The sequence below is a fragment of the Triticum dicoccoides genome, chromosome 5B (genome assembly GCF_002162155.2).
Source record: "Triticum dicoccoides isolate Atlit2015 ecotype Zavitan chromosome 5B, WEW_v2.0, whole genome shotgun sequence".
NCBI classification, from domain to species: domain Eukaryota; kingdom Viridiplantae; phylum Streptophyta; class Magnoliopsida; order Poales; family Poaceae; genus Triticum; species Triticum dicoccoides.
The window spans coordinates 395,009,579-395,027,308 of NC_041389.1; the positions used below are offsets into that span (position 1 = coordinate 395,009,579).

Consider the following 17,730-nt stretch of genomic DNA (forward strand, 5'->3'; position numbering starts at 1 on the left):
GCCATGAGCACCAGCGCCGCCGTACCAATTCGCCGCCTCCGTGAGCAGCAATGTTGCCGATGTCCCTTCGTCGCCATCGTCATGAGCAACGTCGCCGGTCTCCCTTCACCGACGTGAGCAGTAGCGCCGCTGTGAGCAGTCGGTGATCTCGTTTCTCATCACAAGCCATCCCTACAGCCGTCCCTCGGGCATCTTCTACAAGGCCGGCCGGCGGCGGCGGTGCCATTGTTTCCTCTTCCCTTGCGTGAACCAAACACATCATATATTCGCTTCTCTCTAATATAATACAATATATTCTGATTACAATACTAAATATGTTACCTCTGCTCGAATCAAACGCGTCAATTATTTTATTGCTTATAAAAAACTGACAATCAATGGGTTCCCCAGCGGTCCGACTGATAAAAACCTGAATCGACGGCCTTATATTATCGGTTCAGTTTTTTAAACTACGCCCGAAAGTGCTGATATTCTCCCCCATCCTGTGAAGTGTGAGGGGAAACCGTAACCCTAGAGCCCAACACTGACATGGCGCCCTCGCGCCGCCGCGCGCGGTCGAGCGAGCCGGCGGCGGACCTGCTGACCTCCCTGCCGCCGCTCCTGCTCGACAGCATCCTCACCCGCCTCGACCTCCGCGACGCCGTCCGCACCTCCGCGCTCTCTCGCGCCTGGCGCCGCCGTTGGGTGGACCTCCCCTGCCTCTCCCTCTCCCGCATCGGCAGGGGTGGCATACCCGCGGTGGCCGTCGACAGCGTTCTCCTTCGCTACCCCGGCAACATCTCGAATTTCTCCATCCACTCTCTCGACACGCACTCCGCCCGCCGCGTCGACGACTGGCTCATCGCCGTCCGCAACCGCGGCGTCAAGTCCATCGACCTCAAGGGCCCAGCCCCAGCCTTCGCCCTTCACTCTTCTGTCTTCTTATGCACGAGTCTCGTGTGCCTGAAGCTGCACTTGTGCTTGATACCTCCTCTCCCCGTGGAATTCACTGGCTTCCCCGTGCTCAAGCAGCTCGAACTCTCGGGCGTCACATTCCCTCCGAACGGGCAGATCCAACTGGAGGCAATTATCAAAGCGTCACCCTTGCTTGACACCCTGAGTCTTATCTATGTGGATACATACAGCGAGGCTTTCCCTGGTTGGGTGATTTGGGGGGCCAATCTCCGGAGGCTAACTATCGTTTCCAAAGACAATCATGGCTGGCAAGTCGCCGAGCTACCAAATCTCCACGAAGCCACCATCAATTTGCAAAGCTGTGAGAACTTTAGTGATTTCGGAGGACTCCTTGCTGGGCTTGCTCAAGTTCGGAAGCTCGTTCTAAATAAGTGCTACCCACCGGTACTTTTCTTTCTACCTCTTGTATCGATCGTCGGTAATTGCTGTCACTCGAAATAGATAACTAATCGAGCTGATAGATACTAGGCAATAGGGAGTATAATCTGTAAATCTGGGTCCTGGGTTGGTGCCTCGTAAGTTGTTTCACGCTTCGAAGGGCGACAGGGATCCTGTGGAGTTGGGATGAATCTGGCTTATGTGTAATTGTGTTCCCCTTCCGATTCATTTATTCAAGAACTGTGCACTTATTTATAATATACCCCCTCCGTTCCCAAATATAAGTCTTTTTAAATATTCCAACAAGTGACTACATACGGAGCAAAATGAGTGTATCTATACTCTAAAATATGTCTACATACATCCGTATGTTGCACTCTATTTGAAATATCTAAAAAGACTTACATTTAGGAACGGAGGGAGTAATACATTAATGTTATGTACGAAATGCCTTCTCTGGGAATATTTGTAATCGTTTCAAATGTTTACTTTGGTCCACACAGAAATAAATGTAAAAAATAAACTTTATATAACATCAGGCACCAGAAGTTGAATATGTAAATCTGGGTACTGGGTGGTGTTTTACACTTCTTAGGGTTAGGGAGCCTGTAGAGTTGGGATTAAACTGGCTTATGTGGAACTGTTTCCCACTGTTTCTAGAACTGTGCACTTACATTCAGAATATACTGTAACGTTATGTATGAAATGCCTTTTCCAGCAAGCATTTGTAATAGTTTTAAATGCTTTCTCTGCTCCGCGCAAGGAGATGAGTAAAAATAAACTCTCTATTGTGTTGGTGTTCGTGTTAAGTGGCGATCCGAATAATATTCTAATCAAATAGTGACGTTCAGATTATTAAGGCACTGTAGCATTTCTAACATCTGTAGCCTGCTCATTTTCCGTAGGGGTGTGTATTCTTTTGTTCTAAACAGAGATACTCAGTGCTTCTAATGTGTTCAAAATGTTCTTGCAATTTTAGCATTACAAGAGGAATCCGCCTTAGCAATGTAAATAATATCAATGGTGGAATAGTTATCATTTGCATTTGCATTAAGTTTTGTATCTTAACATTTTTTTTGTACAGTTCACAGAGGGTCATATCCTGGAAACACTTCCTTGCACCTTTGACAACTTAAAGAGTTTAACCCTCTGGACTCACTTTGAGGAAACGCCTACCATTTTGTCAACCTTTTGTTTACTGAGGAATGCTCCTAACCTTGAAGAACTTGATATAGTGGTACAAACTAAACACACTGCCTTGTATCTTTATCCTACATATGTTGTTTTGGAGGTTCGCATGCTGCTCGTGTGATTTATATGTTTGGTTTATTTTTCAAGATCGAGGGTTTTTTGGACGAGGAAGAAGCAGATGGGGAGTTTCAGAATGCACAATGGACTGACGGCATGTGTCCCAACCTTCAAGTTGTGCGATTGAAGGGTGTTCTCTGTTCATCAAATGAAATGTGTTTTATACAGCTTCTTTTATCTAAAGCTACAGTTCTTCGCACTATGTCTATTAATCTTGGTTATGGAAGCTTAAAGTCTAGTGAGGATGCACTGCGCGAACTGATAACATATAGAAGAGCTTCACCCCATGCTCAAATCTTCTTCGATGGTAAAGAGCCTTAAGCTTCAGCTATTAAATGTGCGTACCATGTATTATCATTGGATAATCTGTGGAGTACCAGTAAGGCCCCGCTTGGCATTGGTGTATTTTTATACACCTGTATTTATTTTACATGTGTATAATACCGGCCACACTTGATTTTCAACTGGAAAGAAAAACGACCGATGGAGGTCTGTATATTTTACAGGGGTATGGCGCTGTGAAAGGCCAATCCAATCAGGGCCTAAATTCATATTTCAGTTAGCCCTCGTGGCACTTTACATTAGATGCTACTCCCTCTGATCCGAAATAAGTGCCGTGGTTTGAGTTCAAATTTTAACAAAAACAACGACACTTATTTTGGATTGGAGGGAGTACTACCCTTTTCTATACCTAAGAGGATGGTATTGATACTTAGGAGGGAGGGAGAGATTACAAGATCAGGGTAATGAGGATAGTAGTGTGAGGATTGTGGTTGAAAGTTGAAGGGATATGAACAAGGGAAAATACATGTTACTTGTAGTTATTTCTGGATAATCTGTCCAAGGTTTTCTTTGCAGATCATGCCCCTTTTTTTTTCTTTACAAGAGAACTGGAATTGTTAATGACATGAGACCACAGTGGACTAGATGTCTCTGTGCCTCTCTTTTATGCTGGGGTGATGTTTTTGTGCCTTGACATGCATTTTGAATACAAGACACATGGATAGACAGTGAAAGCATTGTTTTGAAGTCATGTGGATGTATTGCATATAAAAAATAAAGAAAACTTGGTGGTGATCCAACATCTTGTTGGCTAAAGTTCAGATTGAGTGTTAAAGCTTCATGCTTCATGCTTCACAAAATGTGTTACTCACAGTTGTTTGCTCATGCTGCTACATTGTTATTATTATTGTTTCTAATATAGTTAGTGGTCTTGCAGTGATGCTTTGTATTCGATAGCATATGCTTTACATCTTGTAATTATTTGGATAAGGCCACAAAGTGACCGTTTGCTCTCCTTTTGCAGGCAAATAGGGTGCATTTCTGGGCATGTGCAGACGACATTCATGTTGCTCGCCTGCTTAAGATGTTGTCATTTTCATCTCCATCATTCGGGTCACTTGAACAGAACAGAAATATCGGGTCACGTTCAGTTACCAGCATTCCGGATTTGCGGGGAGGTAGCTAATGTTCCTTGTAAATGTAGCTAATGTTTGTATGAAAGGGAAACAATTGTTCCCAGGGGCACAAATGAAATGACGAGCGGCAGGTGCACCAACCGTAGCTTCAGGGAATTGAACAATCCCCAGCATGAGCTGATCCATGGAGGTTGGCTCTCATGTCTCGTCGGCACCATAGCGACTTTGCGAGTGGCAATTAATTGATTGAGTACGTGTGCTAGAATAGCATAGTCAGTGTTGACCTACGCTCAGCTGAATCGTTGATTTGTAGATAAGTGTACACTCACAGATACGGATCAGGTTTTAAGCCGCCTATCCATCATTGATTTCTAGGAATTGTGCGTGTCATACGCGTAGATGGTGGTTGCCGGAGGGTTACAGCATCTCCAGCCCCCCAGGCGTCCATTTTATCGCTGGAGTGGAAAAATCGTCCAGCCGTGCCCTTATATTGTCGTTTTTCGCCGGTTTGTGTCGAAATTACAACCGGTGAACCCATGCGGAACTCAACGCACCGGGGGGAGCCTAGGGCCACTGGCTGAAGCGAAAAGGCGCGTGGAACCGTTTTGTCGGCGACAACGCCTGATTTTCCCGCCGTTTCCCCCCATATCCCTCCATTTTCCCCCTATCGACCCTCCCTACCGACCCCTTCTCCCTCGCAGCTCCCACATTCTCCACGGATCTGCCTGCCATTCCGCCCAAGAAGTATGTGCCCCCTCGCCTAGCCACCGATTCCACCCAGCCAAAGCAGAGGAGGACGAGGGCGCCGATGCCAAGGCCCCCGGGTTTGACGAACGCCCAGTGGAAGGCCGACGTTGATCGCCCGGCGGCGGTCACCACTGATTGGCGGAACAGGCTGACATGAAGAAGGCCAGGGACGCGGCGGCGGAGCAGGAGAGACGTCTCACCCGGGCATGGCGAATGAGCGCCAGCTCCTTCTGCCTCAACAGGCTGGCCAGTACCCACAAGGCGCATGGGGTAGCCAGCAGAGCGTCGCGTCGCCGGCCAACTTCTCGTTGCCAGGGTGGGAGTACACGCCCTCGCCGGACTACGTCGACGGTGACACGCTTGGCGGCTTCAACGCCAACATCACCTTCCCGCATGGCTCTGCGCTGCGCCCCCTCGGTCTTCAACCCCGACCAGCGCACGCCCTTCCCCGCGTTCACCGCTGGCCTCAACACCCAGTATGGCTACTTGCCACCGACGTACTCAAACTCGCCTGCGCCGACTCTGTGTCGTGGACCCCTACCCTTTGCGCCTGGCTCAGTGCCACAATTCAGCAGCACCGACGCCGACATGGACGAGATCATCACAAACAACTCAGTCGTCGCCGCTTCGTGCCTTGAGTTCCACACGCAAGACGAAACGCTAGACACCGCCATCGACATGTACGACGATGCCGAGGAGGAGGTGGAAGAGGAAGAACCGGCGGAGCCAGCGGCCAAAGCGAGAAAGAAGAAGCGGTCGTCCACCGCCATGCCATGCGAGCCTCGCGTCAAATGGACGCCAAAGGAAGACGAATGCCTTGCCGAAGCATGGAAGACTGTCAGCATCGACTCGATCACCGGCGCGTATCAGAACGCCGACATCTACTGGAGAAGGGTCAAGACAGCGTTCGACGAGCGCAAGTTGGTCGACCCCGATTTCGCTAGCATCCACGTGGATCGCAACGAGAAGGCCATGGCCAACCATTGGGCGACCATCCAGTAGGCTTGCAAGAAGTGACATGGGATTCAGGAGGAGGTCAATGTCAAACGTCAGGTATGTCCATCGCTCGCCGGCCTAGCTCTTCGACGTGTGCTTCGCCGACACTTGTTCTTCGTCTGTGCAGATGGTTTGAATGTTCGACATGTTTCGCGAGGACAACAACGACCAGGAGTTCAAGTTCCTTCATGTGTTCACCGGGATCGAGTCGTGCGAGAAATGGACAGAGTGCCGACTTGCTCTCACCAAGACTAAGAACAGTGTCTACAACCCCGACGCGGCTGCCTCAGCTGCAGCAGAAGGGCGTCCTGATGGCAACAAAAGAGCTAAGGCGGTGAGGGACGCGACACCCGTTGCCGAACTGCTGCAATCGTCGATCGAACAGTGCATCGCCGACGCGAAGAGCCACGCCGCCAAGAGGGAGGAGAAATCTGAGGCGAGGTGGTCGGCGTTGATGATGAAGCAGGACGTCAAGCTCGACCTTCTCAGGACCAACATCGTCGCGAAGAAGAGGAACACGGACCTGACGTTCCTGATGGGAGCAGACATGGCGACGATGGACCAGCATGTGAAGGTGTGGTACCCGGCGGAGCGCGATCTCATCTTGAACCAGATGCCGGGACCGACGGCGACCACTGCCACTATGCCCACACCCACGCCAACACCGAGCACTACAGCTGTGCCCACAACGCCGACGTCGGCCTCTCCCAGCCCTACGGTAGTGAAGCCTGCCGTTTGAGTTCCATGGCTATGGTTCCTACCCTTTTGATCGCGGGACTTTGGCTATGTTCGATCGTGACATGTGGCATGATGATCGCCGAACTTGTGTCTTTTTTGGTAGCGGGAAAAAGAATTTTGAAATTTTGTCGTTTGGGGGCCGAAACCTGGGGCCGTGGCTGGAAACTTGATTCCCCCCAGGCCGAAAAAACCGCCGGCGCAAACGCGCAAAGCCCTTTGCCGGGTGCCGGGGGGCCAAACGGCTGGAGATGCTCTTACATTATGGCCAGCCATACGACAAACTGCACAATTAGATTTTTTTTTGCTGAGAGCTATTCATATGTTCAAACACGATGAATTTGGCATGGAGTATTTGTTTCTGAATTGCTGTTCAACGGGAGCAGATGAGCCTGTGTTCAGATTTGAATATTCATTTTTTCCCTTGTTACTCTTGTGTGCACCTTACGATATGCATCCAACGACTCGTAGCCTTCTTCGTCCTCCAGCAGATCCACAGCCCCTGTGCCACTCCCATCCCCCCAAACCCCCACCGAACCCCTTGCTGGTCTTCTAGCAGTGAGCCGCGTCATCCCCCTCACTAGTGATGCCGGGGGTGTCCACGGTGTCCCATGTAGAGCTCGGTGGTTGTCTAATCCGAGCGGCACTCAAAATGAATAGGCCTCTCGCTTGCACCTACAAACCCTAGGCCTCATCTGGGTCAGTGACACCACGACCAGCCATGTCAATCCCAGTCTCCGGCGAGGTCCTGGCTTGGCATCGGCAGGGATGACACAACTCGTCACGTCCTCGCCTTGTTATCCACATAATTGACTAAGGCAACGGAAAATGTTAGGCGTCTGGTCAAATATCAAACCTGAAATATATTTCTTTAAAACCTTTTTAGGGATTTTTTTAAAAACTTAACATGAACATTTTGTATACAACATATGTTTGCAACTTCTTAAAGCTACCGCCCAAAAAGGAAAATGTTTAAATACAAATGTGTCTTCTGGAAGAGAAAGTCCATGCAGCTGTCTCCCATACGTTGATGACCAGTAGTTTCTAGTACCAATCATATTAGAGCATCTATACGTACAACGTGAATCATAAGACACCCAAGATATTATCATCTCTACCGCAGGCTGCGCGCAGGCGAAGTCGACCAAACAAGTGCACGCCCCACCCCTTGATGCGCTGCACGTCTCGCAAGTTCGCCGCCAGTTTCGTAGCGATTGGCGATACGCATGCGTATATATAAGCATCCCCGTACGCGCACTAATCTTAGCCCTCCCTGTATCTCCACAGCTTTTCCTTGTCCCGCAGGCCACATTCTTTGGAGTTAGCTGAGCACCGGATTTACTAATGGGGCGGAGGCTGCCGGCGTTGTGCCGCGGCCGGGCGGCGACGCGGGTCAGGAAGCGAGTGCAGCGCCTGAGCTACTGCTCCCCCTCCTCGTTGTCCTCCAAGCTGCCGCCTTCGGTGACCAGCAAGGTAAGGAGTGACAGTGGAGCAGGAAACGGACGCTGTTACGGCGGCGGCAATGGCGCGTCGATGGTTGACGTCGTGGGCGGCAAGAAGGACGGCGGCGGGCGGCGGGTGATGGTGGTCGCTGATGGGCGGGCGGAGGCGGTGGGCGCGCTCGAGTGGGCGCTGTCGCAGACCGTACGGAGCAATGACGCCGTCGTCCTTCTCGCCGTCGTCAAGCCGGCCCCGGCAGATGGTGAGTGACCGTACCGCGGTAACCAGTGATGTACATGTGCGAAAATCAATTACGTACATACTAGCACTATATTTTCTGTTGGGAGAGTTTGTTGAAATTGACGTAAAATAATTCTGACATGACTGATACAGCGGATGATTCATCCTGCGTGAAGATATCAGGGACAAGATGCTACGAAAACCTTAATGCCATGAGGAGCCTGTGTGAGTCGACCAGGCCAGAGGTACATACTCCATTCTTTACTTCAACAGTAGTAGTAGAAGGAAGAGAGTAGCAAACTGGAAGCTAGTACTAAAACTCTAAAAGGCAGCGACCCATTTAGCGCATTTCGCGCCGAATTTCGGCCGAACGCGTAAAGGTGCTCAATAATTGAGCTAAGCTACCAGTAGGCTGTAGGAATGAACTTATTTGCTTTTGGCACCTTCCATCCCTTTCCAAGACGAGAAAGCAACAATTCCGCAATAATATATTGGTAGTAGTGGATCAACATTGCGCCTTGCGCCCATGATTGATTGATCGGTCTATGATGACACAAGAATCATCAACGTTTATGCAGGTGAAGGTGGAGGTGTGCGTGACCGAGGCGGAGGAGCGCGCGCCGGCGGTGGTGGACGCCGCGAGGCGGCACGGCGCGTCGCTGCTCGTGCTCGGCCAGCGCCGGCGGGCGGCCACGACGCGGTGGATCCTGGGCCTGTGGCCGGCGGCGGAGCGTCGGTGCGGCAGGCGGTGGCAGAGGGGCCTGGTGGAGTACTGCATCGAGCACGCGCCGTGCGAGGCGCTGGGCGTGCGCCGGCGGAACTCCGGCGGGTACCTCGTCTCCAGCAGGCGCCACAGGGACTTCTGGCTCCTCGCTTAGTTCTTCAGTCCATCGGTTCAACCGTCGTCGCTGCTGCTGGTGCTGCTGCTAGCAGTTAAAGTAGGAGGGAATCGAGAGATTGAAGAATACATTTCTAAGGATATACGTGATGGATTGGAACCATGCATTGCTGCTAGCTGAAGTATCGTATCTCTGTACTGCCTTGGTGGGTTCTGCTCCCACTCTCCTTTGTGAACAAAATACCCATTAAAGCTAAATTTGTGGCATCTCCAAAACTTTACCTCAAAGCTTTTTCGTAAAGGGTCTGGGCATTTTTTTGCCAACCAACACGGTCTTCTAAACATTTATGGATCAGTTCACATGTCCGTTTCCCCCCACATCGGAAGCAAATTTGGGGAGACTTTACGAGAGTCCAGACATCATGGGGAAACCCGATTGGCCCACTGTCGGTTGGACCACATGTTCTCACAACCCATGTGCTTTGTCCTTGAGGTCTGCTTGGACCATCTCTGATGTCCGGATTTGATGTCTATTTGAGGGACATGGTTCGATGACCGGTGTCGATGTCAAAACCGGCAGATCTCGGGTAGGGGGACCCAAGCTGTGCGTCTAAGGATCAATGGTAACAGGAAGCCAGGGGACACAGTGTTTACCCAGGTTCGGGCCCTCTTAAGAGAGGTAAACCCTACTCCTGCTTGATTATATTCGACGAGCATGAAGATTACAAGAGATGATCTACCTCGAGATCGTAATGGCTAACCCTAGATGTCTAGTCTATGAGGTTTCTAATGACAGTGAAGAAGGTAGCCTCTACGGACTAACGCCTCCAGTTTATATACACACCAGAGGGGTCAAGGGTTTGTACAAGGTCGGTCTATCAAGGAAGGAAGCTTCCAGACTCTAATTCTTGCCGTCCACGTATTGAGAAGTCCCATCCGGACACGGTAGATAATCTTCAGCTTGATCTTGTACGGCCCATCCAGCCCGACCCATACTGTCAGGACCGGTTTTTCAATAAAATATTTATTGAAAAATCGACCATTTTATCAGACCAGTATAGAAAAATCCTCCTTACCGGTAGACAAATCCTTGATACAGAAATCCAGAAGTACTAAATGTTATACAGGGTTGAGCTGAGGCTGCTCAACAATTTATTACAGGCACGCCGATACTACACATAAAGGTGGATATGACACAAAGGGTATGGTGGCATAACTACTGACTCGTAACAAAAGTGGTGGTGGATATGTCACAGTGAAGTAGGTGACATGACTCCAAAATCTTACAGCTTATCAAGCGTCGGAGTGAGGCTCGATGATTTTATTAGGGTAGTGGAAGCATATATAATACAAGTGACCAACTCCAGGATCGCACGGGACTGACTGTGAATCCTCTAGGCGTCGGACTCCCTATCGTACTCTTCATCCATAAGATCGCCTTCGTCAACATCTGACCAAATCAACAAGCCAGGTGAGTACTTTGAATGTACTCGCAAGACAGTTTGGACATAAGATATAACAAATGCAAACACGATGCACATGAGCAGACTAGTAATGCGCACTCAAACAATAAATTTGCACTGCATGTTAAATAAAAAGGAAGTCAGGCGGTAGTCCTCCCGAAATCCCAATAAAATAATTGAAGACCGAGCGGGTGTCTGAAGCGACGCCTCGAAAGGTAAGAATAAATTAACATGCCGCAGTCGGGCGTCAGGGCGACACCACATAAAGGGCTTATATTGAAACATAAATGACAGTAGGTGCCACAGTCAGACGTCTAAGCGACATCTCGAGAAGGGCTTATAACGAAAGTAAATAACAAGGATCCCACATTCGGACGTCTGAGCGACATCACATAAAGGGCTTATATCAAAAGTAAATAACCAGAATGCCATAGTCGGACGTCTGAGCGACATCACATAAATGGCTTATATCAAAAGTAGATAACAAGAATGCCACAGTCGGACGTCTGAGCGGCATCACATAAAGGGCTTATATCAGAAGTAGATAATAAGAATGCCACAGTCGGACGTCTGAGCGACATCACATAAAGGGCTTATATCTCATCATTCGAATTCAAGTAGCTCATGAAGGTAACATCATTCCACAGAATACTCGGTACATGATAATAAGCTGGTTAGTCCATCCACAGGAATAACATTCAGCCAGGTTTTGTTGGGGAACGTTGCAGAAAATTAAAATTTTTCCTACGGTTTCACCAAGATCCATCTATGAGTTCATCTAAGCAACGAGTCAATGGAGAGAGTTTGCATCTACATACCACTTGTAGATCACGAGCGGAAGCTTGCCAAGGGGATGATGATGATGGAGTCGTACTCGAACGTGATTCGGATCACCGATGTCCAAGTGCTGAACGGACAGCACCTCCGCGTTCAACACATGTACGGGACGGGGACGTCTCCTCCTTCTTGATCCAGCAAGGGGGAAGGAGAGGTTGAGGAAGATTGCTCCAACGGCAGCACGACGGCGTGGTGTAGTTGGTGCAGCAGTACTCCGACAGGGCTTCGCCGAGCACGTACGGAGGAGGAGAGGTGTTGGGGAGGGGAGGGGCTGCGCCTTGGCTTGTCTTGTGTTGTAGCCCTCCCCTCACCCCTCTATATATAGGGGAAAGGGCAAGGGGGGCCGGCCCTCTAGGGAAAACCCTAGGGGGGGGGGCGGCCAAGGGGTGGGGGGCTTGCCCCCCAAGCAAGGGGGGTGCGCCCCCTTTAGGGTTCCCCCCCAACCCTAGGCGCATGGGCCCAAGGGGGGGGGAGGGCGCCAAGACCACTAGGGGCTGGCTGCTATCCCCACGCAGCCCTAGTGCCCCTCCCGGTGGACCCCCGGAACCCTTCCGGTGGTCCCGGTACAATACCGGTATGACCCCGAAACTTTCCGGTGCCCGTTTAACAACTTCCCATATATAAAACTTTACCTCCGGACCATTCCGGAACTCCTCGTGACGTCCGGGATCTCATCCGGGACTCCGAACAACATTCGGTAGTCACATACTAGTCTTCCTAAACAACCCTAGCGTCACCGAACCTTAAGTGTGTAGACCCTACGGGCTCGGGAGACATGCAGACATGACCGAGACCACTCTCGGGCAATAACCAACAGCGGGGTCTGGATACCCATGTTGGCTCCCACATGCTCCTCGATGATTTCATCGGTTGAACCACGATGTCGAGGATTCGATCAAACCCTGTATACAATTCCCTTTGTCAATCGGTATGTTACTTGCCCGAGACCCGATCGTCGGTATCCCAATACCTTGTTCAGTCTCGTTACCGGCAAGTCACTTTACTCGTACCGTAATGCATGATCCCGTGGCCAACACCTTGGTCACCTTGAGCTCATTATGATGATGCATTATCGAGTGGGCCCAGAGATACCTCTCCGTCATACGGAGTGACAAATCCCAGTCTCGATCCGTGTCAACCCAACAGACACTTTCGGAGATACCTGTAATGCACCTTTATAATCACCCAGTTACGTTGTGACGTTTGGTACACCCAAAGCACTCCTACGGTATCCGGGAGTTACACGATCTCATGGTCGAAGGAAGAGATACTTGACATTGGAAAAGCTCTAGCAAACGAACTAACCGACCTTTGTGCTATGCTTAGGATTGGGTCTTGTCCATCACATCATTCTCCTAATGATGTGATCCCGTTATCAACGACATCCAATGTCCATAGCCAGGAAACCACGACTATCTGTTGATCACAACGAGCTAGTCAACTAGAGGCTCACTAGGGACATATTGTGGTCTATGTATTCACACGTGTATTACGATTTCCGGATAATACAGTTATAGCATGAATAAAAGACTATTATCATGAACAAAGAAATATTATAATAATACTTTTATTATTGCCTCTAGGGCATATTTCCAATAGTCTCCCACTTGCACTAGAGTCAATAATCTAGTTACATTGTGATGAATCGAACACCCATAGAGTTCTGGTGTTGATCATGTTTCGCTCGTGAGAGAGGTTTAGTCAACGGATCTGCGACATTCAGATCCGTATGTACTTTGCAAATTTCTATGTCTCCATCTTGAACATTTTCACGGATGGAGTTGAAACGACGCTTGATATGCCTGGTCTTCTTGTGAAATCTGGGCTCCTTTGCAAGGGCAATAGCTCCAGTATTGGGTATGACTCCTAGGTCGGTGATGAACTCCTTCACCCAAATAGCTTCATGCGCTGCCTCCGAGGCTGCCATGTACTCCGCTTCACATGTAGATCCCGCCACGACGCTCTGCTTGCAGCTGCACCAGCTTACTGCTCCACCATTCAACATATACACGTATCCGGTTTGTGACTTAGAGTCATCCAGATCTGTGTCGAAGCTAGCGTCGATGTAACCCTTTACGACGAGCTCTTCGTCACCTCCATAAACGAGAAACATGTCCTTTGTCCTTTTCAGGTACTTCAGGATATTCTTGACCGTTGTCCAGTGTTCCTTGCCGGGATTACTCTGGTATCTTGCTACCAAACTCACGGCAAGGTTTACATCAGGTCTGGTTCACAACATGGCATACATAATAGATCCTATGGCCGAAGAATAGGGGATGAGACTCATCTCTTCTTTATCTTTTGCCGTGGTCGGTGACTGAGCCGAGCTCAATCTCACACCTTGTAACATAGGCAAGAACCCTTTCTTGGACTGATCCATTTTGAACCTTTTCAAAATCTTATCAAGGTATGTGCTTTGTGAAAGACCTATGAGGCGTCTCGATCTATCTCTATAGATCTTGATGCCTAATATATAAGCTGCTTCTCCAAGGTCCTTCATTGAAAAACACTTATTCAAGTAGGCCTTAATGCTGTCCAGAAATTCTACATTATTTCCCATCAAGAGTATGTCATCTACATATAATATGAGAAATGCTACAGAGCTCCCACTCACTTTCTTGTAAACGCAGGCTTCTCCATAAGTCTGCATAAACCCAAACGCTTTGATCATCTCATCAAAGCGAATATTCCAACTCCGAGATGCTTGCACCAGCCCATAAATGGATCGCTGGAGCTTGCATACTTTGTTAGCATTCTTAGGATCGACAAAACCTTCCGGCTGCATCATATACAGCTCTTCCTTAAGATGCCCGTTAAGGAATGCCGTTTTGACGTCCATCTGCCATATCTCATAATCATAGTATGCGGCAATTGCTAACATGATTCGGACGGACTTAAGCTTCGCTACGGGAGAGAATGTCTCGTCGTAGTCAATCCCTTGAACTTGTCGATAACCCTTAGCGACAAGTCGAGCTTTATAGATGGTGACATTACCATCCGCGTCTGTCTTCTTCTTAAAGATCCATTTGTTTTCTATCGCTCGCCGATCATCGGGCAAGTCAGTCAAAGTCCATACTTTGTTTTCATACATGGATTCTATCTCGGATTTCATGGCTTCTAGCCATTTGTTGGAATCTGGGCCCGCCATCGCTTCTTCATAGTTCGAAGGTTCACCGTTGTCTAACAACATGATTTCCAGGACAGGGTTGCCGTACCACTCTGGTGCGGAACGTGTCCTTGTGGACCTACGAAGTTCAGTAGCAACTTGATCCAAAGTACCTTGATCATCATCATTGGTTTCCTCTTCAATTGGTGTGGGCATCACAGGAACATTTTCCTGAGCTGCACCACTTTCCCGTTCGAGAGGTAGTACTTCATCGAGTTCTACTTTCCTCCCACTTACTTCTTTCGAGAGAAATTCTTTTTCCAGAAAGCATCCGTTCTTGGCAACAAAGATCTTGCCCTCGGATCTTAAGTAGAAGGTATACCCTACAGTTTCCTTAGGGTATCCTATGAAGACGCATTTTTCCGACTTGGGTTCGAGCTTTTCAGGTTGAAGTTTCTTGACATAAGCATCGCATCCCCAAACTTTTAGAAACGACAGCTTAGGTTTCTTCCCAAACCATAATTCATATGGTGTCGTCTCAACGGATTTAGACGGTGCCCTATTTAAAGTGAATGTAGCTGTCTCTAGAGCGTATCCCCAAAATGATAGCAGTAAATCGGTAAGAGACATCATAGACCGCACCATATCCAATAGAGTGCGATTACGACGTTCGGACACACCGTTTCGCTGAGGTGTTCTAGGCGGCGTGAGTTGTGAAACGATTCCACATTTCCTTAAGTGTGTGCCAAATTCGTGACTTAAATATTCTCCTCCACGATCTGATCGAAGGAACTTTATCTTTCGGTCACGTTGATTCTCCACCTCATTCTGAAATTCCTTGAACTTTTCAAAGGTCTCAGATTTGTGTTTCATTAAGTAGACATACCCATATCTACTTAAGTCATCAGTGAGAGTGAGAACATAACGATATCCTCCGCGAGCCTCAACACTCATTGGACCGCACACATCGGTATGTATGATTTCCAACAAGTTGGTTGCTCGCTCCATTGTTCCGGAGAACGGAGTCTTGGTCATTTTTCCCATGAGGCATGGTTCGCATGTGTCAAACGATTCATAATCAAGAGACTCCAAAAGTCCATCAGCATGGAGCTTCTTCATGCGCTTGACACCAATGTGACCAAGGCGGCAGTGCCACAAGTATGTGGGACTATCGTTATCAACTTTACATCTTTTGGCATCTACACTATGAACATGTGTAATATTACGCTCGAGATTCATTAAGAATAAACCATTGACCATCGGAGCATGACCATAAAACATATCTCTCATATAAATGGAACAACCATTATTCTCAGACTTAAATGAGTAGCCATCTCGTATTAAACGAGATCCAGATACAATGTTCATGCTCAAACTTGGCACTAAATAACAATTATTAAGGTTCAAAACTAATCCCGTAGGTAAATGTAGAGGCAGCGTGCCGACGGCGATCACATCGACTCTGGAACCATTCCCGACGCACATCGTCACCTCGTCCTTCGCCAGTCTCCATTTATTCCGCGGCTCCTGCTGTGAGTTACAAATATGAGCAACGGCACCGGTATCAAATACCCAGGAGTTACTACGAGTACTGGTAAGGTACACATCAATTACATGTATATCAAATATACCTTTGGTGTTGCCGGCCTTCTTATCCGCTAAGTATTTGGGGCAGTTCCGCTTCCAGTGACCCTTCCCCTTGCAATAAAAGCACTCAGTCTCAGGCTTGGGTCCATTCTTTGACTTCTTCCCGGCAACTGGCTTACCGGGCGCGACAACCTCCTTGCCGTCCTTCTTGAAGTTCTTCTTACCCTTGCCCTTCTTGAACTTAGTGGTCTTATTGACCATCACCACTTGATGTTCTTTCTTGATTTCAGCCTCTGCTGACTTCAGCATCGAGAACACTTTAGGAATGGTCTTTTCCATCCCCTGCATGTTGTAGTTCATCACAAAGCTCTTGTAGCTTGGTGGGAGCGACTGGAGGATTCTGTCAATGACCGCCTCATCTGGGAGGTTAATGTTCAGCTGGGTCATACGGTTGTGCAACCCAGACATCTTCAGGATGTGCTCACTGACAGAACTGTTTTCCTCCATCTTACAACTGTAGAACTTGTCGGAGACATCATATCTCTCGACCCGGGCATGAGCTTGAAAAACTAGTTTCAGCTCTTCGAACATCTCATATGCTCCGTGATGCTCAAAATGCTTTTGGAGCCCCGGTTCTAAGCTGTAAAGCATGCCGCACTGAATGAGGGAGTAATCATCAGCGCGAGTTTGCCAAGCATTCACCTAGCGGTCCTTCTAGGACATATTGTTTCCTGGCAGCTATGAGGATGATCCTCAGGTTCCGGACCCAGTCCGTATAGTTGCTGCCATCATCTTTCAGCTTGGTTTTCTCTAGGAACGCGTTGAAGTTCATGTTGACATGAGCGTTGGCCATTTGATCTACAAGACATATTTGCAAAGGTTTTAGACTAAGTTCATGATAATTAAGTTCTAATCAAATTATGAACTCCCACTCAGATTAGACATCCCTCTGGTCATCTAAGTGTTACACGATCCGAGTCGATTAGCCCGTGTCCGATCATCACGTGAGACGGACTAGTCATCGTCGGTGAACATTCTCATGTTGATCGTATCTTCCATACGACTCGTGTTCGACCTTTCGGTCTCCGTGTTCCGAGGCCATGTCTGCACATGCTAGGCTCGTCAAGTTAACCCTAAGTGTTTTCGCTGTGTAAAACTGTCTTACACCCGTTGTATGTGAACGTAAGAATCCATCACACCCGATCATCACGTGGTGCTTAGAAGCGACAAACTGTAGCAACGGTGCACAGTTAGGGGAGAACACTTCTTGAAATTTTGTAAGGGATCATCTTATTTACTACCGTCGTCCTAAGTAAACAAGATGCATAAACATAATAAACATCACATGCAATTATATAGTTGTGACATGATATGGCCAATATCATATAGCTCCATTGATCTCCATCTTCGGGGCTCCATGATCATCTTGTCACCGGCATTACACCATGATCTCCATCATCATGATCTCCATCATCATGATCTCCATCATCGTGTCTTCATGAAGTTGTCACGCCAACGACTACTTCTACTTCTATGACTAACGCGTTTAGCAATAAAGTAAAGTAAGTTACATGGCGTTCTTCAATGACACGCAGGTCATACAAAATAAAGACAACTCCTATGGCTCCTGCCAGTTGTCATACTCATCGACATGCAAGTCGTGAATCCAATTACAAGAACATG

At 48.4% G+C, this 17,730-nt stretch overlaps 2 protein-coding genes across 4 annotated transcripts; both read left to right on the plus strand.

The window, feature by feature from the left end:
- Positions 1-472: 472 nt before the first annotated feature.
- LOC119309392 (F-box/FBD/LRR-repeat protein At1g13570-like) lies at positions 473-4,300 on the plus strand. Of its 3 annotated transcripts, none has more exons than XM_037585404.1 (4): positions 473-1,338; positions 2,417-2,569; positions 2,671-2,977; positions 3,947-4,300. In XM_037585404.1, exons 1-3 carry the CDS (start codon positions 529-531, stop codon positions 2,959-2,961), a joined length of 1,254 nt encoding a protein of 417 aa, XP_037441301.1. In that variant the 5' UTR covers positions 473-528; the 3' UTR covers positions 2,962-2,977; positions 3,947-4,300. The 3 variants fall into 3 exon arrangements, with proteins under 3 accessions (XP_037441301.1, XP_037441302.1, XP_037441300.1); XM_037585405.1 differs by having other exon boundaries at positions 2,671-2,947; XM_037585403.1 differs by having other exon boundaries at positions 2,671-2,795.
- A 3,389-nt stretch (positions 4,301-7,689) lies between these two features.
- LOC119305576 lies at positions 7,690-9,349 on the plus strand. Its single transcript, XM_037582063.1, has 3 exons — positions 7,690-8,238; positions 8,370-8,461; positions 8,795-9,349. Exons 1-3 carry the CDS (start codon positions 7,881-7,883, stop codon positions 9,092-9,094), a joined length of 750 nt encoding a protein of 249 aa, XP_037437960.1. The 5' UTR covers positions 7,690-7,880; the 3' UTR covers positions 9,095-9,349.
- The last annotated feature ends 8,381 nt before the right edge of the window (positions 9,350-17,730 follow it).

What these genes read in the sequence shown, in the direction of transcription:
- LOC119305576 (XM_037582063.1), top strand. Translation starts at nt 7,881, where the DNA reads ATGGGGCGGAGGCTGCCGGCGTTGTGCCGCGGCCGGGCGGCGACGCGG. An exon ending in CAAGCCGGCCCCGGCAGATG is followed by an intron (nt 8,239 to 8,369) that starts GTGAGTGACCGT and finishes TGACTGATACAG; the next exon opens with CGGATGATTCATCCTGCGTG. An exon ending in GTGAGTCGACCAGGCCAGAG is followed by an intron (nt 8,462 to 8,794) that starts GTACATACTCCA and finishes ACGTTTATGCAG; the next exon opens with GTGAAGGTGGAGGTGTGCGT.
- LOC119309392 (XM_037585403.1), top strand. Translation starts at nt 529, where the DNA reads ATGGCGCCCTCGCGCCGCCGCGCGCGGTCGAGCGAGCCGGCGGCGGAC. An exon ending in TTGAAGAACTTGATATAGTG is followed by an intron (nt 2,570 to 2,670) that starts GTACAAACTAAA and finishes TTATTTTTCAAG; the next exon opens with ATCGAGGGTTTTTTGGACGA. An exon ending in CTCTGTTCATCAAATGAAAT is followed by an intron (nt 2,796 to 3,946) that starts GTGTTTTATACA and finishes CTCCTTTTGCAG; the next exon opens with GCAAATAGGGTGCATTTCTG.